The sequence below is a fragment of the Larus michahellis genome, chromosome 2 (assembly GCF_964199755.1).
Source record: "Larus michahellis chromosome 2, bLarMic1.1, whole genome shotgun sequence".
Taxonomy (NCBI): Eukaryota; Metazoa; Chordata; class Aves; order Charadriiformes; family Laridae; genus Larus; species Larus michahellis.
In genome coordinates this window covers 129,184,784-129,208,450 of record NC_133897.1, presented here as the reverse complement: position 1 = coordinate 129,208,450, position 23,667 = coordinate 129,184,784, and the positions used below count along the sequence as shown (strand labels likewise).

Genomic DNA, 23,667 nt, shown 5'->3' with positions numbered 1-23,667 from the left:
ACTGGTTTTAATACAAGTTAAGATAAACTCAATGCGTTTTGGCTTTGTGGGTTTTTTTGTTTGTTTTTTTGTTTGTTTATTTTCTTTTACTAGAAACCCTGCTCTTTCACAAGTTCCAGTCAGATTACATCTTGTGTATCACTTCAGAATATTACAAAGGCCATCTTCCTTCCCTTATCTGTGACCAAGTAGTCCACTACTGAAGCTACAGGGGTTTTGAATATTCATCATCCATTTAAGCAAAAGTATGAAAGAAGCTGCCTGAAGAGAAAATTAAGTTACAGCTGAAACAAACCCACTGAATGGCCATCCAGCTATATGTAGCAGAAGTGCTCCATTGCTCAGTCAAAACCATTAGTCTATTCAGATTTAATCCTAAATAATGATTCCATTATTGCATTCTATTTATGTGCAGACAACTTGGAATAACAAAGACAATACTCTTAGGATGAATGCTTGCCATAGGGCTATGTAATCCCCTCCATATGGGAAACAACTTACTAAAACTAACTCCCATACCAGTACAACTCAACTGAGATCAGCTTCTGAACAGTGATGGTGCCTAGTACTGGTATGACCAGCATCCAGAAAATTCTCTCACTTAAAGTTTATCACATGAATCGTTACTAAAAGTGGCAGTCCCGAGTGCAAGAAGAATGCATGAAGTTATTCCAGCTTCTCAAATACAGCTAGGTATCTCTACTTCTTGAGATCAGTGCATGTAAATGGATTCAAACGAATGATATTCCGGGGACACAAAGATAAGTGCTGTGTGCTGTAGGAGACTGCACAGTCACCCTGAGTTTATGCAAGTGATTCTATTCTGCCTCTAAAAGCATTAGGCACTGCCCAAGCAGAAAGCACTCAGCACGCTCTGAACTGCACGTGTCGGGTAAGACTACAATTAACTCATATACAGTTGTTGAGCTACTGATGAAAAATGAAATGTGATAAAATTCCTAATGCCTCTTGCAAATGAGAAAAAAATTTTTTAAGTATTACATGTAGTCTTAATGCAAAGTGGGAAAGTAACTGATGTGATTAAAACAAGTGCAAACATGACTTAGGAGCATACAAGTAAAAAGCCTACTGATAGGCACCACTGTGCTTTCTTAGGAAAAAAAGAAAATCAACATAGGCGACACTGAATTCTGCAAACAGTACTTCAGAGCGTACATCCCCATCCACAATTCAAGAAAGTAGAACAGATATGATAACGAAGATTCTAAAAGTTAACACTAGATTCCTTTCACCGTGAATTAAAAACAAGTTCAATGTTTCAGGTCAAATTTAACTATGCAGTCTACTGGGAGAAAGCTGAAAGCCGTGCTTAGAGTGTACATTACTGAACATCTCCAAAACATACTAAAATTTTTTTTAAAACAGAATTGTAAGGAAAGAAATGCACTAGTGATACAGCTTAGAAATCACTGAGGAAGAAAAGCACAAAAATTCCATTATGTTTTGATAGCTAGCTACCTTGACAGCTTTAGACAGAGGCTAAAAGGAAATCAACACCACCACCCTCTACACCCCCATTTAAATAAATATGATACTGCTGAAGAGTGTAGTATAACTGGCCTTGCACTGCAGTCAGATTACATCCCCTGTGCTTAACCTGTCCCCCAACGATCCTTCTATCCTCCCAATGATTCATAAACTCCTCTCACACAATCCCATTCCATATCAAACACAACAACTTAAGTCTGTGACCACTTAGAAGCTTCCACAGACACTAGCAAGGAAGAGACTACATCTACTTCCCACTTCCAGGTATCAATTACCTATTGTGCAAACAGGGTATAAACACCCTCTAACAGCCTTGTGCGAGATAAACAGCTAACAGGATATTCTCCACTGCTAAATGTTTCTAGCCAAGATGTACGTTACGAGACATAATCCTGAAGAACGCAATTCACATTTTTAAACTGTCTTAAGACCCAAGCACTGAACAGGTCAATGTACTGCTACAGCTACAGACTGACTAAGGCATTACACAGTGTTGGAAATCAGGTTCAAGCAAGGGTAACAGCTTAAGTAACATTAATGACAGAAGTTGATTTGTTCATATAAAGGAGCCAGTAAAGACTCCACCATTAGCTTGCAAACATCTCCAACAGCCATTTATGACACAAGGTGAGGTAAAGTTGGGTCAGAAACAATGTCAAACTGATCAAAACCCTTGGGAGACAGTCCTGAAGGGCAAAGGGGTCCAGGAAGGCTGGACGCTCTTCAAGAAGGAAATCTTAAAGGCCCAAGGGCAGGCTGTCCCCAAGTGTCGCAAGTCTAAAGGGTGGGGAAAATGGCCAGTCTGGATGAATAAGGAACTTCTGATGGGACTTAGGAATAAAAGGAGGGTTTACCACCTTTGGAAGAAGGGACAGGCAACTCAGGAGGAGTACAGAGATCTCGTTAGGTTATACAGAGAGAAAATTAGGAAAGCAAAAGCCCAGCTGGAGCTCAACTTCGCCACTAAGGACAACAAAAAAAGCTTTTATAAATACATCAACAAAAAGAAAGCCAGGGAGAATCTCCATCCCTTACCGGATGCAGGGAGGAAAAGTTGCAACCAGTGACGAGGAGAAGGCTGAGATACTTAATGCCTTCTTTGCCTCCGTCTTCAATAGTCAGACCAGCTATCCCCAGGGTGCTCAGCCACCTGAGCTGGAAGATAAGGATGGAGAACAGAACAACCCACCCATAATCCAGGAGGAAGTAGTCAATGATCTGCTTCTGCACCTAGACGCACATAAATCTATGGGGCCGGATGGGACTCACCCAAGAGTACTTGGGGAGCTGGCGGGAGAGCTCACCAAGCCTCTCTCCATCATTTATCAACAATCCTGGTTCAACAGTGCAGGTGCCAGATGACTGGAGGGTGGCTAATGTGACACGCATCTACAAGAAGGGTGGGAAGGAGGATCCGGGGAACTACAGGCCTGTCAGCCTGACCTCGGTACCAGGAAAGATCATGGAGAGGATCATCCTGAGTGAGCTCTCACGGCAAGTGCAGGGCAGCCAAGGGATCAGGGCCAGCCAGCATGGGTTTAGGAAAGGGAGGTCCTCCTTAACCAACCTGATCTCTTTCTATGACCATGTGACCCGCCTTCTGGATGCGGGGAAGGCTGTGGACGTTGTCTGTCTGGACTTTGGTAAGGCCTTTGACACCGTCCCCCACAGCGTTCTCCTGGAGAAGCTGGCGAATCACGGCATAGGCAAGTGTACTCTTCACTGGGTTAAAAACTGGCTGGATGGCCGTGCCCACAGAGTTGTGATTAATGGGGTGAACTCCTCTTGGCGGCTGGTCACCAGTGGTGTCCCTCAGGGCTCAGATTTGGGGCCAGTTTTGTTTAATATCTTTATAAATGATCTGAATGAGGGGACTGAGTGCACCCTCAGTAAGTTTGCAGAAGACACCAAACCAGGTGGGAGTGTTGATCTGCTTGAGGGTAGGAAGGCTCTACAGAGGGACCTGGACAGGCTGGATCGACGGGCCAAGGCCAACTGTATGAGGTTTAATAAGGCCAAGTGCCAGGTCCTGCATTTCGGTCACAACAACCCCAAGCAGCGCTACAGGCTTGGGGCAGAGTGGCTGGAAAGCTGCCCAGCAGAAAAGGACCTGGGGGTGCTGGTGGACGGCCAGCTTAACATGAGCCAGCAGTGTGCCCAGGTGGCCAAGAGGGCCATTCTGGCTTGTATCAGGAATAGTGTGACCAGCAGGAGCAGGGAAGTGATGTTGCCTCTGTACTCAGCACTGGTGAGGCCTCACCTCGAGTACTGTGTTCAGTTCTGGGCCCCTCTGTACAAGAGGGACATTGAAGTGCTGGAGCATGTCCAGAGGAGAGCTACCAGGCTGGTGAAGGGTCTGGAGACCAGGGCATATGAGGAGAGGCTGAGGGAGCTGGGCATGTTTAGCTTGGAGAAGAGGAGGCTGAGGGGAGACCTCATTGCCCTCTACAACTACCTGAAAGGAGGTTGGAGAGAGGTGGGTGTTGGCCTCTTCTCCCAGGTGAATAATGACAGGACCAGAGGAAATGGTCTGAAGTTGCGGCAGGGGAGGTTTGGATTAGATATTAGGAAGAATGACTTTACTGAAAGAGTGGTCAGGCACTGGAACAGCCTGCCCAGGGAGGTGGTTGAGTCACCATCCCTAGAGGTGTTTAAGAAACGTCTAGATCTGGCACTTCAGGGCATGCTCTAGTGGCAGAGATTGTAGGTTGTTTGGTTGGACTCAATGATCTCAAAGGTCCTTTCCAACCATGAAGATTCTGTGAAAACAAAGTCTACTGGCTTGTCTTGTCACTCTTGACACAGAGAAACATGTATTTTCAAGAGAAAAAAAAATCCTTTAGTGAAAAAGCACCTCCTCTGGCTGTTTAACTTTTTCTGGTACAACACAGGAGACACACATCCATGTGCTGTTGTTTCAGTGTTATCTCTGCGTGAAATGCAAGTAGTCTGTACACTGAATGGCTACTACTAGGACTGCAAGACTTTTACAGCTATCTACTTGTGCTTTGCCATACAGATCTGTTTGTACTTCCACATTGCCCCTCCTGAATAAGTGATAAGAACTTGGCATTCAGCATGCAAGAGCCATGCAGTTACTAGCCTTGTTGCTGCAGGGCCAGGTATTAGTCTCAACATAGACTAGACACAACATGAAGTTAAGAAACACATACCAGATCTTGAAACAGATGCTGTAGAAATGCTCATGTGGTAAGCAGCCTAAGCTTCCCAAGGTAACAGGACAAACTTGACAGTAGACAAAGCAACGTCCCTACCAAAGTAGCTGTTCAGAAACTGTGGAATGTGGCTAGATAACCCACTAACTGTGTGGCACTGAGAACAATACAGTAACCTGTACAGCTAACAGTGTCTCAAGAATAATTAAAATGCGTAAAAAGCTCTTGCTATGGAGTTTCTTTACACCTGTAGGACACAAGCTGTACAGTGGTGAGATTTACTGATGTCAACCAGAAGATATGTAAGAATTAATCCATCTTCTATAAACTAAAAAGACTTGAAAATGCTGTGTAAGCAGTTCAGGAAAAAAAAAAACCTTAAGACTGCTGTAAGCCATGCTCTTTTACAAAGCAGAGTCATTTAATTCAGAACACTTCTGAAATTTAATTATTTTTCATGAAGAAGTACCTCGGAAGACTTTTAGAACTCCCTGAGAAACTTCCCTTACTGCCTCGGAAATTACTGATATAAGTACCCATCCTAAAGAACTAAAGATGACAATTTTACCCCATTTTCTACTCTGAAAACATGCATTAAAACATTTCTGTTAAAATAAACAAATAAAAAAATTCTGGCAACTAGTATTTTGAGCAGCCATGTATGATTAGGAGATGACTGCTTCTACATACTGAGGTAGGCTACAGAGGTCAGCAGGATTCAAGCAATTTGATGAATGGCTCCCGTGAACAATCCAAGATGATTATTTCTAAACCCTTAATGGTCTTGATTCTTTTGCCATGAGTACTTCTACCTCAGATTCAGAAAGCAAAGTCTGAAAGCCAGCTCTGTAATGAGAAAAAAACAAAAAACATTTAAACTGCAAAACATGTTTGCCCAGGAAAAATGGGTCACAGAATGGTTTGGGTTGGAAGGGACCTTTAAAGGTCATCTGGTCCAAACACCCCTGCAATAAGCAGGGTCATCTTCAACTACATCAGGTTGCCTAGAGCACCATCCAACCTGACCTCAAATGTTTCCAGGGATGGGGCATCTACCACCTCTCTGGGCAACCTGGTCCATTGTTTCACCACCCTCATTGTAAAAAATTTCTTCCTTGTATCTTGTCTAAATCTTCCCTCTTTTAGTTTAAAACCATTACCCCTTCTCCTACCGCAACCGGTCCTGATAACAAGTTTGTCCCCATCATTCTTATAAGACCCCTTTAAGTACTGAAAGGCTGCAGTAAGGTCTTCCTGGAGCCTTCTCTTCTCCAGGCTGAACAACCCCAACTCTCTCATCTCAGCCTGTCCTCACAGCAGAGGTTCTCCAGCCCTCTGATCATTTTTGTGGCCCTCCTCTGGACTTGCTCCGACAGGTCTATGTCTTTCCTGTGCTGAGGACTCCAGAGCTGGACACAGTACTCCAGGTGGGGTCTCACCAGAGCAGAGTAGAGGGGCAGAATCACCTCCCTGGACCTGCTGGCCACGCTGCTTTTGCTGCAGCCCAGGATATGGTTGGCTTTCTGGGCTGCGAAAGCACACATTGCTGGCTCAAGTCCAGCTTTTCATCCACCAGTACTCTCAAGTCCTTCTCCTCAGGGCTGCTCTCAATCCCTTCATCTCCCAGCCCATCTTGATACTGGGGATTGCCCTGACAGGTGCAGGACCCTGGACTTAGCTTTGTTGAACTTGATGAGGTTCACATGGGCCCAGTTCTCAAGATTGTCCAGGTCCTTTTGGATGGCATTCTGTCCCTCAGGCATGTCAACTGCATCACTCAGCTTGGCATCATCTGCAAACCTTCTGAGGGTGCACTTGATCCCACTTGATGAAGATACTGACCAGTACTGGTCCCAGTACAGACCCCTGATATTCTTAGGATATTCTTCCTCATTCTACTTCGGACAGGTACCTCAAAGTTGGATCTAACTATTTCTCTTAAATGGGTGGAAGGATAGTTTGAGTCCTATTACTGTACTGGACACTGTATAGCTTCTTTGTCATCACTTTTCCTGGAAATCACACTTACATTACTTCCTTCAATACTCAGAAATACACTTCCATTACTACTTTGTTTTGTATAGCAACCACTAAGCAACACAACACAGGTGGAAATGCAGCAGGCCAAGGCTTTGTTAGTCAACTACATTATCTCAGTATGGTAAAATCCCTCTTTTGGGAAAGAGGAAACAAGACATTACTTGTTATCTGTGAGTGTTCTAGCCTGTTATATCTATGCATTTCTGTATGTACACATGCATGTGCCTTACAGTAAGTGTCTTTCTCCAAAGCACCCTTTTTGAGCAATATTTCCTATTGATGAGTAAGAAGGATGAAAGCTGATAACTGAATTAAAAGTGAATCTTAAATGTTAGTTTTATCATTCTATAAGACTTTGTTAAATACAAAGTAAAGAAAAGAACAGAGGCCTAATCGGTGCACATAATTCCTAAATATTTCTAAAGCTCTATTCATGTAAACTTTTGTTTGCCTAAGTCTTTGCTGCTACTTACTCAGAATCTACATCTATATCTTGCTCTGGAGCTATATCCTTCTCTCAAGTTAAATCACCTGCTCTTTCAACACTGTTGATGCTGTATCTTCTACAGACACATTTGACTTCAAAGATTTCTACAGGTATCCTGACACTGTAATGGTTAACTATATAATCCATGCATGATACACTATAGTCACCAGTGATTTATCAGCATGGATTGAAAATGCTGTTGAGTAATTAAGGGGATATTCCTCCCCCCACCAGCACCGCAGGGTTTTTTTTCCCTCATCTCCCCAATAACCTCCAAGAGAGACCCTTTGACCCCAGTAGGTCTATCTAAAAAGCCTAGTACTTCTACAAAAGATGATAATTCTGAGACTCAAATTAAATCACAGAAATGCGTAAGTACTTTGACAATTTATCTGAAACCTAAGCAAGTAGAAGAAAGTGTTTGCTTCAACAACTTTTAACACAAATGCATTTGAAAACATCTGATATTTTAATCCAGATGCAAATTCAGGGACTCACAATGTCCAGCTCTTTAGATCCAGCATATTTCCATAAACGCAAAAATTCAACAGTATTATTTTCTTAGCCCTCAGTTTCCCAAAGAAGCCAGTAAAAACAATCCCCATTGCCACCACATAAGATAACATTTGTGGATACAGGGCCACAGATTTCTTCTGCTTAAAAATTAATATAATTTTAGCCGCATTACCTCATTGTTGTTGTTCCTGTTTAGTTTCTACATCCTCAGGCAGTCACAAAACTGTAATTTCTTCCCAGTCCTGAAGTCAAGTACTGAAGGCTTGCTACATTTGCCTCTGTTTTGCATACTTCTTGTTCTTCCCTCAAATGTTGCCTGTTCCACACAATTTCTTTCCTTGTTACCTTCTACTTTTTTGACACTTAACAGTCCAGAACGAGCATTAAAACAAAAGTGGTCTCTTCTTTTGTCCACAAAGTGGTATCTTTTACCTATCATGCCTACTATTTCTCCTCACTTATTTTTACTGGCTCAAAAATTAAGATTTTGCTCCTTCAGCTGTAACTATTCTGGATCCTGCCACCTCTTTTAGTATTGACTGAGAATACCACTTAAGGAATACATTTGATTGTCACTAAAAAGGATTATTTCCTAACACTTTTCTATCAGAATCACAAAGGTACTACATGCACACCGTCACTCTTACCATCAGAAGGAGAGGATTCTATTTGAAATTTTTGACAAAGAAACTTATGCTCATTTTCCTCCTGGTAATCAGAGATGCATTAGATACTGGACAACTCATTCACTAGTATGTATTTTTTGACATGGAGAGAAGTGCTAATGTTAGAATCAGGTAGTAAAACCAGAATGAAGTCAGTGAAAGCTGTTTGTTACTCTTACTATAACTTTTCAAAAAATACTGAATATTTCAAAACTAGAAGGCTTTACCACTAAAAGAATACCTCATTGGTTGTCCACCATTTTGCATTTAGGGCAACTTTGGAAAAGAGTAAGGGCCGATTATGTAGCATGAGAAGCTGAACTACATCATGCTATTATAAAAAAAGGTTAATCAGTGGGGATATATGAACAGAGTATTAGCCTGAAAGACACGTGAAGCAATCTTTCTGCTTTACACAGCACTAACAGCTCAGCTGGAGCTCTTTGTCCACCACTGCACTGTGTCTGGCTAGGACGGAGTTAGCTTTCTTTACAGCAGCCTGTATGGGTGCTGTGTTTTGGATTTCTGTCTAAAACAGTGTTGATAACACACCAATGTTTTAGCTACTGCTGAGCAGTGCTTACACAGTGTCAAGGTTTTCTGTTTCTTACTCTGCCCCCTGCAATGATTACACTTAGGGTAGGCAAAATCTGGCAGGCAGGGCAGGGGGTGTGGCGACACAGCCAGGACAGTGATCAGAATTGGCTTAAGGGATATTTCATATTATACGACATCATGCTCAACAATAAAAACGAAAGCATAGTCTTTCCAAAGTAGCTGTTGCTCAGAGATTGGCTGGGAATCAATCTGTTGGCAGGAAGTTGTGAGTGACTGCCTTTCCACCACTCCTGCCCCACACCTCTTTCCTTCATTTATTAAACTCTATCTCAACCCCTGAGTTTTTCTTGCTTTGGCTCTTCTGGTTCTTTCCCCATCCCACTGGACAGGGAGAGCGAGGGAGCAACTGAATCGTCACTTAGCTGCTGGCTGTGGTCAACCCACCACAACCACCCTTCAAAAACAGCACGCAGTAGAAGTGAGATATGTAAGAACTCACTTATGTCCAGAAATAGGAACTATAAGCAAAACTTCAAAAGACTTAAAAGTTCCTTAAAGCAGAGAAGACTGAAAAACATATTGCAGCAAAGAAAATTCCTGCTAGGTAGTCAAGGGGAAAGATGACAACACCAATACCAAAGCACTGCAACAGATTGCTCTGAAGAGCCTGTGAAATATTAGAGGAATTTAGAACAGGTTACATTGACATTTGCCAAGGATATCAACAGCTTGGCTTGCTTTGGACTAGCAAATCTATTCTAATCTTACTTTTTAGATTTCAGCGCAGGCAAAAGTATCTATTTTTCTGATCAAATATTAAAAAAACCCCAACAATAAGTACATTAATTACTAAAGTCTCAACAATATAATTAGTGCTATGCAACCAGATACAACATACACATGGTCTTTCAATATAAATTAAAGAGTAGTTAATTCAAGTTAAGGAATCCAAAACATAGAGGAATAGCATCTGTACAAATAACAAACTGCAATTCAAAACAATTGTTTCACTAAAACAGTAAAGTTACCTCCTCTACATTGGAAGCGGTTTTGGCAGAGGTCTCCATAAAGATAAGTCCATGCTCTCGTGCAAATGCTTCACCTTCCTCTTTCTTGACTTCTCGTCTAGATTCTAAATCACTAAGATGGGGAAAAAAAAAATAAGCTAGTTGCACGGTCTAACCTGTCCACATAAACATTATTCTAAGAGACATGCTTAGAAGCCAAGAGCCCCCATTAGAACTTATGTACATACGAATATCTATTCAAGCCCTTACACAGAGTAGAATTATTGCAAGCCTCGCACTTACAGCGCATGGAATAGCCACAGACATCACACTTGCTTGAGCTATCAATCCTAGCTGATATAGATCTTATCAAAGACTTCATGAAATGGCTTTCAACAGGAGGTGTGTATATTTATTTATCTAGTTTTAGACGTCATTTCAGGTAAATATCACTCTTTTTAGTATGTTATCTACCAAGCAACACTGTAAAGCTGAACTGATTAGGGAGTTCTATAAATGATTTCTTAATGATTTTAAAAATAATTTTAAAAATAATTTTAAAAACAAATTTCATTTTTCCTATCCAGTAACAAAGCTTCATACAGTCAGTTTCTGTTCTGATAAAAAGACTTAAAAGTAAAAATAAGTTATTTTGAACTACATAATCTGTTCTCTCCCAACAAGCTTGCATTTAGGTTTTGTACTCCAGGCCTGGCCCTCTAACATCAGAAGAATTTGAAGTGACTGCTACACAATTTCTTGTTTCCCGCTTTCCAAGCGATTTAGATTAAAGTTAAAAATTACACAAAAGATCAAAAAAACCAACAACCCCTCTTGGACTGGACTACTAAAACCAAATCCGCTTCAGTAAGTCATATAGACACATAAGTATTTCACTCTTACTTTTTAAAGCTTCTTTCAGAACAAGGAGTACGGGAGTTTGTCCTTTGTAAGTATATTACATCTTGAGCAATAACAATGCTACATTTATAAATAATAAACATAACATATATATTTAAATAAAGTTTAATTTAAGTTGTGCACATAAAAGTATCTTCTCAGAGACACGTTTTTAAACTAAACAGCATGCAAGTCTAGAGGTTTAATTTGCACTCAGAATACCAGTAAAAAGTATCATACTGGGCTTCAGTGCTGCCATCCTTGTAATTATACGTATATTAAAAATAAACGATACTCACTGTGGCATCTATTTTTTCAGCAAAGCAGGTTTTTGTTATTTTTTACAACTACAATTCAGCACATCATTTAAACATGGAGCATTTGAAGATAAGGATACAAGAAATGTCTTCTCAAAACAATTTTAAAGTTGATATTCATTATATGTAAGCATTCCCAGTATCTTAGCCTCAGGCTTAAGATATCTTAACAAGGTGTTCATTCTCATGTCCCTGAAGTAGCTATCTGAGACTGTATTTCTGAACTTGAACAATGCCTTTGTTTGCTATTACCGTGCTACCCTCAAAAACATCTTGTCTAAAACCTTGATTCAGTACAGTGTTATCTCCATGACAGAACAGAAATAAACAACTCTTGACCTAAAAGAGTGCAGCTGCATCGAAAACTGCAGTGATAACCCAGTCAAAACTCACTACAGATATCTAAACATATTCTTAAAGGGTTTTAACTGCTTCTACTAACCACAGTTGTCTTCCTCTCTCCATTCCAATAAGTTGAAGCATTTGGTCTTACTAGATCAATATAGCTACGTTTTTGTTCTGGAAAGAAGATTAAGTACAGTATTTGTCATGTTTTAACACTAATATTTGTAATGCTTTCAAAAAACAGCTATTATATTTCAGATTAAATTCTCAACACTCTTCAAATCCAGCAATAAGCCAGTACTACAAATGTATACAAAGTGCACTTTGGGGACTCATAAAACCAAAATTTATTCCTTCAAAAGTATTATGCTAGTATACACGTTCTTCCTTCCATCCATCTCTACTAGTATGCCCTACCATAAGAACTCCTGTAACACATTTTCAGAACAATGCAATATAATTGAAGGAGTTTTCTTCCCATCTGCCTCTTTTGAGGCTTGAAAATAATTCCCTTTAAAAAGCTTCTTTAAGAACTTTCACTTCATGTGGCACCTTAATCTGTAACTTAAAATACATAATTTAAGTATATTTATTGTTTGAATAAAACCTAGTTGTAACTGGGAATTACTGAGCTAGCTGCAAGTAGCGTATTATAACATACAATCATGTGGTACAGTTTGCTTCAGCAGGATGCAAGACACAAATTTAGTTTAACAGCTAAGAATAATCAGGAATAGTTACAGATGTCTAAGTATGCAAACTTACATAATAATCTCAAGTAAACAGTACGCTTTACTGTTTCTCTCAATGCTATATTTTTACTCACATAAGCATAAAAACAATTGGTGAAAGACATCACGGGCTTAGCAAAGCTTCATTTAATAACAGAGATTGCATTTTTATATTAATTTGTGAAGACTATGCTTATCACATTCTCAATTAAAAAGAACATCATTAGTCATTTTGCAGATTATGTATAAAAATGCGGACAAGTTCATAATTACTTAATGCTAAACATGTTTTTCAGAGGGAGGCAGAGGGTTGGGGCAGAGGGAGGAAAACAGAACAGAGAAGGGGGAAGAAGAAAACAGAGGTGACCAGGCCAGAGTAGCTAAAGCAGACTAGTCTCTTCACCACACAGCTGTTTCTCAGTAGTATCTAAGAAATGATCTGGCTGTTCATTAAATTTTAGGGGACAAGCATACACACGATTATTTCAACTGGCATCTTTACCTTCAAGAGTTGCTGAGGCACAGAGACAAGTTAAGGTCAATTAGGTAAAGGCCCATAACTAATGGGTTATTAAATTCTGGGATGATGCTTTTGATATTTGGAAAAACTCAACATCCAGCAAAAAGATCTAGACATGATGCTATAGTTCACTGGATCAAGAACTAGAAAAAATTAAAGATAAACTTAATGTATTCACTGATATGTTTTTATAAAGACCTTCAATACAGATCAAAGTCTCAGCATCAACAGGGAACCATTTTAGAACTCTGGACAGTCTAGCTGATGAGAAGACCAAGTAAATAATTGTTTACAAACTGGGTAACACACTTCCAAAACTTTCGGTTGTATCTTCATCACCCAGTGCCTAAGAAGAGCCTGAATTCACCAGAAAATGGTGGAAAAACATTCGTTGTCCCCAACCACAGCTAAAACACACAGAATATGAAACAGGCTTAGAATTCAGAAACATCTCATGATTGAGAATTCAGAAACATCTCATGATTGAGAATTCAGAAACATCTCATGATTGAGAATTCAGAAACATCTCATGATTGAGAATTCAGAAACATCTCATGATTGAGGTATACACTTTTACATTTGAGAAAATTTTTTTAAGTGAATCCTGTAGTATGGGCTTTTTTTTTTTTAATGACATTTTCTCATCTGTGAATCTCAATCAAAAACTAAAGCACTTTAGAACACCTAAAATTTGGAGTCATATTCTCTTTATAAGGGAGAGATCTAGGTGCTTCTAAATGGTGATTCCAGACATAAAAAAGTAATGAAAAAAATAAGTCATATAACCCCTGACTTCATTCATTCACAGTCAATCCTTTTAAAATAAAATTACTTCTAAAAAAAGTACTTAGAATATAGGGTAGCTGATCCACATATGCTGCACATTGTATTAGTCTAATTAGAAAAGGAAAGGTTTTAGATTTACCATAGAACTATCTCCAGTGACTGAAAGTAATTTAAAGATAACAGACTGCCTACAAATTAGAAAACACAAAAGTTGAAATCCAGAGAAGACATAAATCTTCACCACTTAAAATCGTAACTGGTTACATTTTACCTTTTATTTCCAATAAGCATTATAACCATGTTGGAATTGGAATGCTGACGAGCATCTTCTAACCAAGTTGTCAAGTGGTTGAAAGTGTCCCTCCTAAGTACAGAAGAGAATGAAAATTAAAAGCAGTATCTCAAGAAATCTCCTTCCCTTCTGTTGTCAGCTTCTCTACTTGAGTAACCAACTCATTTATTAGTACACATGCTCCAGGGATAAAAGCTAGTAATCCCTTTGTGAGAGGGTGAACAGGCGAACAAAAATTTAGTAAACAAGGAGCATTAATGAACTCTGCCTAAAAAGTAATTGAAAACATGTTTACTACAAAGAGTAAAGAGGATTCTTACAGCCGTAATAATCTGTAGTTTTATATACATAAAGTCTGCTGAACAGAATTTTAAAACTCCCTAACAATTCAAACAGTACAAACAATCACACACTCATATAGTAATATTTGCTCTACTGAAGACAGAAAATGGTTGATAATTTTCTGTGAGTTTATAAACTGAATAATGAATTTAGCAGCAGTCTTTTAAAGTAAGGTACACGAATATAGCATGTCACAGATTTTGCAGAATGTGTATAGTAAATATTAAATCACATGCTTGTAAAGCATGTTAAAGATTTCACAAGAGTAAAACCATCTATTTATGAATCAAGGATTCATCTGTTGGAAATCCAATGGAAAGAATACATTGCTTCCTTGTATTAAAAAAAATAAATGGGGAACAAAAGGAAAAACATCTAGGAAATCTCTAGTAAAAGTTGTTGCTTAATTCAGCAATGAGACCCAAGATCCACAAAGGGAGCCACACACCCTAACAGGATCTGGGAGCCTGAACATTTTCCTAAATCAGCCACAGTACCCACAGCCTTGCAGATAACAAGTTGTATAGAGACTTTATTCAATACAGCAGGAAAACCTTAGTCACTTCTGAACAGCTGCTACAAAAAAAAAAAAAAATCACACTAAGACATGTATTTTCCCAACCTCGTAAACACAGCAATAGCAGAAGTTTCCTGATATTTATAAGTAAGCAAACTTTGATGTTTTACTATTTCACTCCTTTGCACAATGGCACTTCAGTAAAAAAATCTGCTATAATTAAAGAAAAATTATAGCTCATGGTAATAAAAACACTAGAAAGGAATTAATGAAATATTTTAATGTCTTTCTCTATACAGGTAATACAGAGGTTCAAGGTCAAATAGTTTATTAAAATATTTTGTTTCATTCTTCCTGAGACTTTATGTATACTTTTTCCTCAACCACTACACAGAGAAAACTGGAAGTATATGGGTTAAATATACTTGACTTTGAGCACTTAAGGCAAGTTGGCAAAACATTAGATTACAAGTAGATACACAAAAAGCCAAACTAAATTAGACATTTTAACACTGCCATATACCATAGCACAATTCTACAAAGAAATAAATTTAATCCAGTTGTACCTCGGTATTCTCACCTTGTAATGTCATACACTAGTAAAGCCCCTGCTGCCCCTCTGTAGTATGACCGTGTAATGGAACGGAAGGACTCCTGCCCTGCCTGTAGAAGACAAAGTTTCATTATTTCATATCTCAAATTTATTTTTTGGTGCTGAAAAATCATAAACTTAGAATCACAGAACTATAGAATTCCACTTTTGAGAGGACAGAGATAAGAAGGAGTATGGAGGGGAAATCAGAGAGGGGAAAGTTGGGGAGAAAGTCTCTAACGCCAGCAAGAGAACGCACATAAGGAGAAGATACCAACTACAGCACAGTGCTGTTTAAAAAAAAAAAAATATCGGAACAAGACCTCTAAACCTTTTTTGGCAATCCCTGACAACCCAATTTACTGAATGGCTTCACAATACATGAATCATTATTAGAGCACAGAATGGACTCCTAGCAACTAAGCTCTGAAGACAAATTTGAAAGGAAGCAAATAACCCAGAGCTTCACATTTGAATTCAATAACCCGCTCCCTGGGGCAGCTGTTGACACTAGAATAAATAAAGCCCATTGTAAATAAATGATGAATGACATCTTTACGCCCACCATCTGCTGGTGTAAAGGTTGTTGGAAGGCCAAGGATGCAGATTTTATCCGTTATATCATAAACTGCAGCCAGCTTTCAACAGTCTTCAGATGGAATTCTTTCAGTAATCATTTTATTATGAGAAAACAGAAAATGGTTCTGAATTCAATTTTACACAATTCTGCTCCACAGTTAATCAATTTCCTCTGTACTTGATAAATAAGGCTTGTCAAATAGCTACAGGATGCAACAGTCATCTTCATATACACTGGTGAAAAACTTCAGAGATTCTACATAAATTAGATAGTTCTCACAGAAAAGTACTCTAAAAATCTCAGCACTTGCTCAAAAGAACACAGTTCTGAAAAATAAATATTCATAGTTGCAGACCTTGAGCTCCCCATGCTCATGTTTGTCAGAAGTAATATCTAGCACTTAACAGTTGTTAGAAAAAACATTTACTTCTAATATTTAGTAATAACAGAAGCTTTAGCATAATTCAAAGGTAACACAGAACACAATTAAGAAATACTAATATTAATGCTGAAAGACACCCATATGCAGCAAGATAGTTATCTGCAGAACTATAGGAAATGACCTTGATTTAACCCATGAAAAGCATTATTTTTTCAAATAAAAGCTATCCTTCATCTCTACCTACAAAATTAGTGTACAGAGAACTTTCTCTTCTCACAGTTACTGTACTTTTCTTAATATAAGGTCTTCTTGAATTCAAGGAGAACTTGATCTAGATTCTGTCACTGAACAAGAACAGTGGTGCAAGTTTCAACGTGTTCAGTCTTCAGAAAGCATACTTATCTTCCAGAATAATCATAGAATACCAGGTTGAAAGGGACCTCAAGGATCACCTGGTCCAACCTTTCCTGGCAAAAGCACAGTCTAGACAAGATGGCCCAAAACCTTGTCCAGCTGAATCTTAAGAGTGTCCAATGATAGGGAATCCATCACTTCCCTGGGGAGATTATTCCCACAGCTAATTGTTCTCATTGTGAAAAACTGTCCTCTTACATCCAGTCAGAATCTCCCCTGGAGTAACTTGTACCCATTACCCCTTGTTTTTCCCATGTGACTCCTTGTAAACAGGGAGTCTCTGTCTTCTTTGTAGCCACCCTTTAAATACTGGAACACTGTGATAAGGTCTCCCCTAAGCCTTCTTTTCTCAAGGCTGGACAAACCCAGGTCTCTCATCCTTTCCTCAAATGGCAGGCTCCCCAGTCCTATCATCATCTTGGTGGCCTTTCTCTGGACCTTCTTTCAGCCTGTCCACATCTTTTTTGTATAGCGGGGACCAAAACTGAACACAGTATTCCAGGTGTGGCCTGACAAGTGCTGAGTAGAGTGGTCAGTGACTTCTTCATTGCTGCTGGTGATGCCCTTGTTGATGCAACCCAGCATCCTGTTGGCTTTCATTGCTGCAGCAGCTCACTGTTCACTCATATTGAGCTTGCTGTCCACCAGGACCCCCAGGTCCCTTTCCACAGAGCTGCTCCCCAGCCAGGCAGACCCCAGCCTCTGCTGCACTCCTGAATTATATTTTCCCAGGTGCAAGACCTTACACTTGTCCTTGTTAGCCCACTCTTCCAGCCTATCTAGGTCTTCCTGCAGGGTGTCTCTCCCTTCCGAAGTGTCCACTTCTCTACTCGGTTTGGTGTCACCAAACTTCACCAGGGTACACTTGATCCCATTCACTTATGAAGATAGTAAACAGTGTTGGGGCCAGTATCAATCCCTAGGGGACCCCACTTGTGACAGGTTACTCAAGTTACTTCAGTTTAAAAAAAAACAACACTTTGTCTTAGCCATTCTAGTGGAAAAAGCTACAAGAGACAGACAATATACTGCATACACTAGCATATGCGCTTGGCCAAGAGTCCAAGTGCATCTTTAAGTAAACTAAGGTAATAGAATACAGACAATCTGTTAGAATGCACCAAGGAATACTGAAACCAAGTTTTTAGTGCGATACTTTGTTCCCTACCCAGAAGCTACGCTAAAGCCTACAACTTTTTCTTGGTGTGGTGACTAGCTCAAGTGCACAGTAGATGCATAAAATATTTTCCTAACTAGACAACAGACAAGTTATTATTACCAGGGTATTCCATGTATTGCCAAAATCATACGAGGTAGACTTAGCCTACCACATTAAGATTGCCTGTTCACCTTCATAAATTCCACCCTGACACAAATTGTTCGTCTACCTGAGTAAACTAATCACGGTCAACTAAGACTGTCAGAGGTCCTATCAGATCTTACAAAAACATAAGAACTGTGAGTTCTTACAATAATTGCTTTTTTACAAAAATTCGGTATCTAAATCCTGAAAATACTGTTAACATTTTAAATTTTCTCCCTTGCTCATGATGAAATTTAAATATCATTGCTTCCTGAAGACTGGGGAAAAAAGGTGGAAAATATTACCTCTTCATCACCAAAGAAGATAGTCTTCCATGTAGCAATAATGAATTTGTGCTTACAGACAACACAAACTGAATTCCCTTTCACTCTAAACAGAAGAAAGTCGATTTTCTGTAAAGAAACTCCATGATATTTATGTTTATATATTTTCATATCATATATAAAATAATAAGAAACAACTTTTAAATATATGATTTACTGTTTATTTTAATAGTGTCATTCTGAATGACAGATCTAGAAGGTCAATATATCAGGGTTAGGCATGTAGAATATACTCCACACCTTTTTTTTAGTATCATTGTTAGTTTAAGCATTTTTCATCTGACAATTTGCTCTTTTTTTTGTTTGTTTTCGTCAAGGGGGACAAGCTACTCCAAAGAAGACAAAACCAAAAAAAGTGTAGGCTATTAGTCAAAACTGACTTTTTTTTTTTTAAAAATACAAGTGTGTTGTAATTGTATTTTATCAGTCTTGCAACATAGGACTCACACAAGTTTAGCTACTTGCTGCAAGGAGTAACAGACAGAAGTAGCAATATGGAAGCTCAGTATAAATTAAAACCAGCTTTGATACCAGACAAAAGCCCTTTCTCTTAAGTGGAATTAATATTGTTCTTACCATCCCTTTTATGTTCTCCCAAAAGCCAGCATTTCCTCCCCCTCCTCCCCACACCCCCCTGCCATGTTATAAAGCTTTTTTCATAGAATCACAGAATGATTGAGGTGGGAAAGGACCTCTGGAAATCACCTGTTCCAGCCCCCTGGCTCAAGCAGGGCCACCTTTAGAGCAGGTTGCCCAAGCCATGTCCAGATGGCTTTAGAAGATCTCCAAGGATGCAGACCCCACAACCTCTTGGGGCAACCTGTGACGGTGCTCCATGTGGGGAGAGAGGGGCATGGGAACAGTAGTGGCAGTACCCACCAAATGAATGTTAATCAGAGTATTTCCCAAGGCCATATTACATCTAGTACAGATACCACAAGCCTTTGCTCTGAGGCAACCCCTGGTTATACCCACTTTGAGTTACACTGCAATGGAAGTGGGAAGATGAAAGATCTTTTGGTAACAGACAGACTGTGACAGCTATTTCACATGTAGAAACTCTGGCTCAGACAAGGCTGTCTCCAGGAGCGAATAAACACTTACTGAACAGGCCTGAACATGCATCCTCTCTCTTCAGAGGAAAAGGTGCTAGCTCTGACGTGAGTAGTCCACTAATCATGAAAAAATGTGGGCCTCTGACAAACAAGTGATGTTTTAAGTGCTAAGTAACATCCTATTTGACTGTTTTCTGGACTGTAAGCTTTTACAATTCGTATCATATTGTTTAACAAAAACAATCTTTCTGATATGACAGACTTAATCATAGTTCTAGGAGTTACAAGTCTTCAAAACAGTACAAAAATCTTCATCCCTGCTTGAACCGTAGAACTGCATGGACATATATCCCATGTCCTTCTCTAAATATACCTCAGTATAGAGACCAAAACACAATTTCAAAATAATGATGTAAGCAGAATATTAAGCATTATCAATCATTTAGATAACTAGGTCACTAAATAATCAGAGATTTAAGGCCTGCACTAAAGTTTTCAGGAACATTTAAGCTATATAACTGTGTTATCATTGACACATATCTGTGGCACATCTGAGAAAAGATTCCAAGTGTTACTATTCCTACAGGAAACCTCAGTGTCATTTCCAAGTGTGTGGTGTAGTCACATAGGTGTCAGTTGCAAAGTGTGCAGGAAAGTCTTTGTTATCAAAAAGGGTTCCTTGCAAGTTCCTTAACTGCATGTTTTTGAAACTACAAACGAAGGAAAATAAATATAAAAAGAAGAGCTACGATGTTGTACAAGAAAGTAGATAATGAAATAGGATCCGCAACAGCACATCTCCCTAGAAAACAGTCCATTAATTTTACTGAATTCTCTGTTCTTAATGCTAAAGAATTTAGAAAGTTTCTTCAAGGACAGAGTTATCTGAGTACATTCCAGCAGGCCTTCAACATTCAAGCTGACCGATAGTTTTTAAACTAGGAGGAAACTTTATAGTATACATCTACATGAAAAATATGAAACTACAATGTACCACTGCTAGTAGCTCTAGACTACTTCACTTTTAAAAGGGGCATGCATGTGTGGTATGTTCAAACCCAATGACCTCATTCACATCAGGAATTATTACTTACGTAAACTTGTTCACACTTTCATAAGCTTTATAGAAAACTAAAAAGACATCTAAGAAACAACCAACTCACATAAGTGTCACACTACCTGTGACAACTGCCAGCTGGGAACTACTCCACAAAGTTGAGCCCTGGAACAAAATGTTCCCGAAAGAGAGGAGCAACACATACCTTTGAATATAGTTTTGAAAGTTATAAATAAATTAACACCCTTTTAGTCACATGGCATCTTGTTTATACAAATGCCTTAATCTTTCTTGCAATCATGCCTCTACTCAAGAGGAGGAATTTTAAGGTGATTTACTAGTATGTAGTACAAAAAATAGGCACAAAAGTAATAGAAAAATAGAAAAACACCCTGCTGCTTTCCAGGAAAGACATTCCTGAACAGGAACAGAACTAAAGACACTTATGAAGAGGAATCCGTAAAAATTTAAGAAAGCATCAGAATTGATGTGGAAGATTCAGCCAAGTTACTTGTTGCTTCAGAATAACCCTGTCAGCATCCTAATAAGAACTGAAATTTCAAGAGGATTAAAGATCCCTAAGGGTGAAACTGTACATGTCTAAATACAGATCATTTCTATATATGCCTTTTCTTCTGATGTTGGTGATGAATGCATGCCATTTAGACATCCAAAGCAATTCCCAACACCTCACAGAAACAGAAAGCTTTAGTACTCCATTATTAGAAGCACCCTTATGATTTATTTCAGGTTCTAAATATATTTGACAACTTCAGGTTTTAAGTAGCCACCCTCGCTAAAAATAGGAGTTCCACTATGGACAAAAAGAAGTGATTTGCCCTCCTTCCACCTAAAGCCAGCCACCTAAGCAAGAGCTCACTCTATTATTGTAGAAAGCCACAGATTAACTGACAAGAAATCTATAACCGGTCAGAAAATAAAATACCAATAATAAAGTACTTCAATAACCAAATACATTTAAGCACATGGCACTAAGCTAGAAGGTGTATCAAGCGAACTTAGCTTCCTAAAGTGCCACCATGGATGTGAACAATAACTTAGATACTGGCACTGAAGTTCAGATGATGGTCCTATTATGTAAACTGCAAAAGGAATAACTATTAAATGGACAAATTCCTGCCCCGATCCATGAATCCAGAAATAAGTTAGTGCTCCCACATAGCAGCAAACACAGTCTGTGAACTGATGATCAAACTAGTTTCAGGAACCAAAACAGATCCTCTGCAAGTTCTTGTTACTTCACAGCAGGAAAACAGAGGACCATGAGCACTGAGTCATCATAACTTGAGCTATAAGATGTAGCCACACTCTTGCAGGTACAAGGGTTAAAGAGTCAAATTAGTAAAAATACAGTAGAAGAATTCACCAACTGCCCATGAACATAAAACTATGCTCTGACTGCCAAAGCAAGGAGAAAATATCATGAAGTAGACCAATAGTAAAGAAACTCTTGGGGGTGAGCACTACATCCTAGCAACTGTCAATATCACTAAGATGAAATGAACATTCGTTTAATGAACTAACAGAACTTTATTTGGTTCTACTAGACCCAAATCATTTGCAAATACATGAAAAATAACTGAATTTCCAAGGATTAGTATATTCTGAATAACTGAAAGCGGACAAACAAGTCACACTGTGGTTTTAAGGAAAAAAGAGACATGCCTGCACCAACTATGCCTTCCATCTTGCACAAACACTTTTTTTTGTACAAGCTCTCAACAACTAGAAAGCCGTGTCAATTTAATTAGAAAGCTCACTTGTATGGAAACCAAGAAGTTACTTGAAATTATCTTATGAAAAAGAAAAGATTATTTCAGATATTTAGTCTTAGTCTGAGCAAGACTAGTCTTAGTCTAAGCAAGACTAAGGTGTTATAGAAACATAATAATGAATAAAACATTTATCACAGATTTCCATGAAATTAAGTAGAAATTAAAAAATATTGTATTTAAATGCGCAGGAAAAATTCTCATCCATATCAATTTAATTTAGAGAACATAAGTAGTATTAGTTAGTATCATCACTGATCTCTCTCCCTGCAAGCATCTGAGAAAACTTGAATTCCCTCTTTCAACTACTGCTTATTTTTGCTCATCAACAATGACTTGTTAGTAACAGTCAATACAATACAGAACATCCCCCTCAACAACAAAATGAAGGCTACTGACTCAGCCTGGTAACGAGCCCAGCATCTCTCTACAACAATGAGGTTTTTCTGAGGAAAAACAATTTTAATATTTCTCAGTGTTACACTCCCACAAGACAAACAACCTCATCTACACAGCTTGTTTAAACTCACAAAGCTCTGAACCTCCCAGAACGGTCATTTTGATCCTTACCAGCTTTTGTAGACCACTTTAGTTCCTTAAAAGTTATTTTTGCAACTGACACTAACCAGCTAAAATACCACACTTCCACAAAGGAATAGCTTAACTTCTCATTGTAGGCAATAACCAACTAACCAGTTCTGACAAAAATATTTCTAAGTTTATCCAACTATTGAAAGCCTTTACTAAGACTAAAGACACAGGAAAGGAAATAATCTAGATACTCCAGAGAGACAAGACAAATGAACAATTTGGTCCAATATCTGCACTCCCCCTGACTGACCTAAAGGTATCAGAAAGGAAAAGTGAAATCCAAGGACTCGCAGACCTAAAAACCTGGGGGTGCCACAGCACACATAGCAGCAAGGTTGCAGAGCCTAGCAGTAGGGAGACCAGGAGCACCCTGCAGCTGGGAGACAACAACAGGACACACTATTCGCTGGTGTAGACATACGATCAGCAGTAGAGTTGAGATTGCAAGAACCTATCACTAAGTATGCAAGGGCCACACTGAATATCTTTCATGGAACATGGAGTTCAGGGTTTCTGGTGTTGTTTTGGGGCATGGTGGTTGTTGAAGTTGGGTTTTCTTTGGGCTGTGTGTGCATGTGGTGTTTTGGTTTGGTGGTTTTTTTTGTTTGGTTGGTTTTTTTTTTTGTTACATTAGACTTATTTTACTAGACTACCAGCTCACAGGACTACAATTTCTAATGGTCATTCCAGTTCGGCCTCACACGAAAGGAATTCCATTTGCATCCCCCCACATGAAAAACAGACTACAGTAAGCAGAGCTAACTTCTTTAACACACTCCTGATCCAAACTAAGATGCTAACGAAAAGTCAAATATTCCTGAATTATGATACCAGAAGAGCACACAAAT

General features: G+C 39.0%; 1 protein-coding gene across 1 annotated transcript in view; it reads right to left on the bottom strand.

The window, feature by feature from the left end:
• The window catches only part of RAB2A (RAB2A, member RAS oncogene family), a 49,018-nt gene that overhangs the window by 8,655 nt on the left and 16,696 nt on the right, over nucleotides 1-23,667 (bottom strand). Inside the window, exons 5-7 of the mRNA XM_074577088.1 lie at nucleotides 15,289-15,371; nucleotides 13,829-13,921; nucleotides 9,980-10,091 (exon numbers count right to left, since the gene is read on the bottom strand). Of these exons, the coding sequence (XP_074433189.1) occupies nucleotides 9,980-10,091; nucleotides 13,829-13,921; nucleotides 15,289-15,371 (288 nt within the window). The remainder of the gene's footprint in view (nucleotides 1-9,979; nucleotides 10,092-13,828; nucleotides 13,922-15,288; nucleotides 15,372-23,667) is intronic.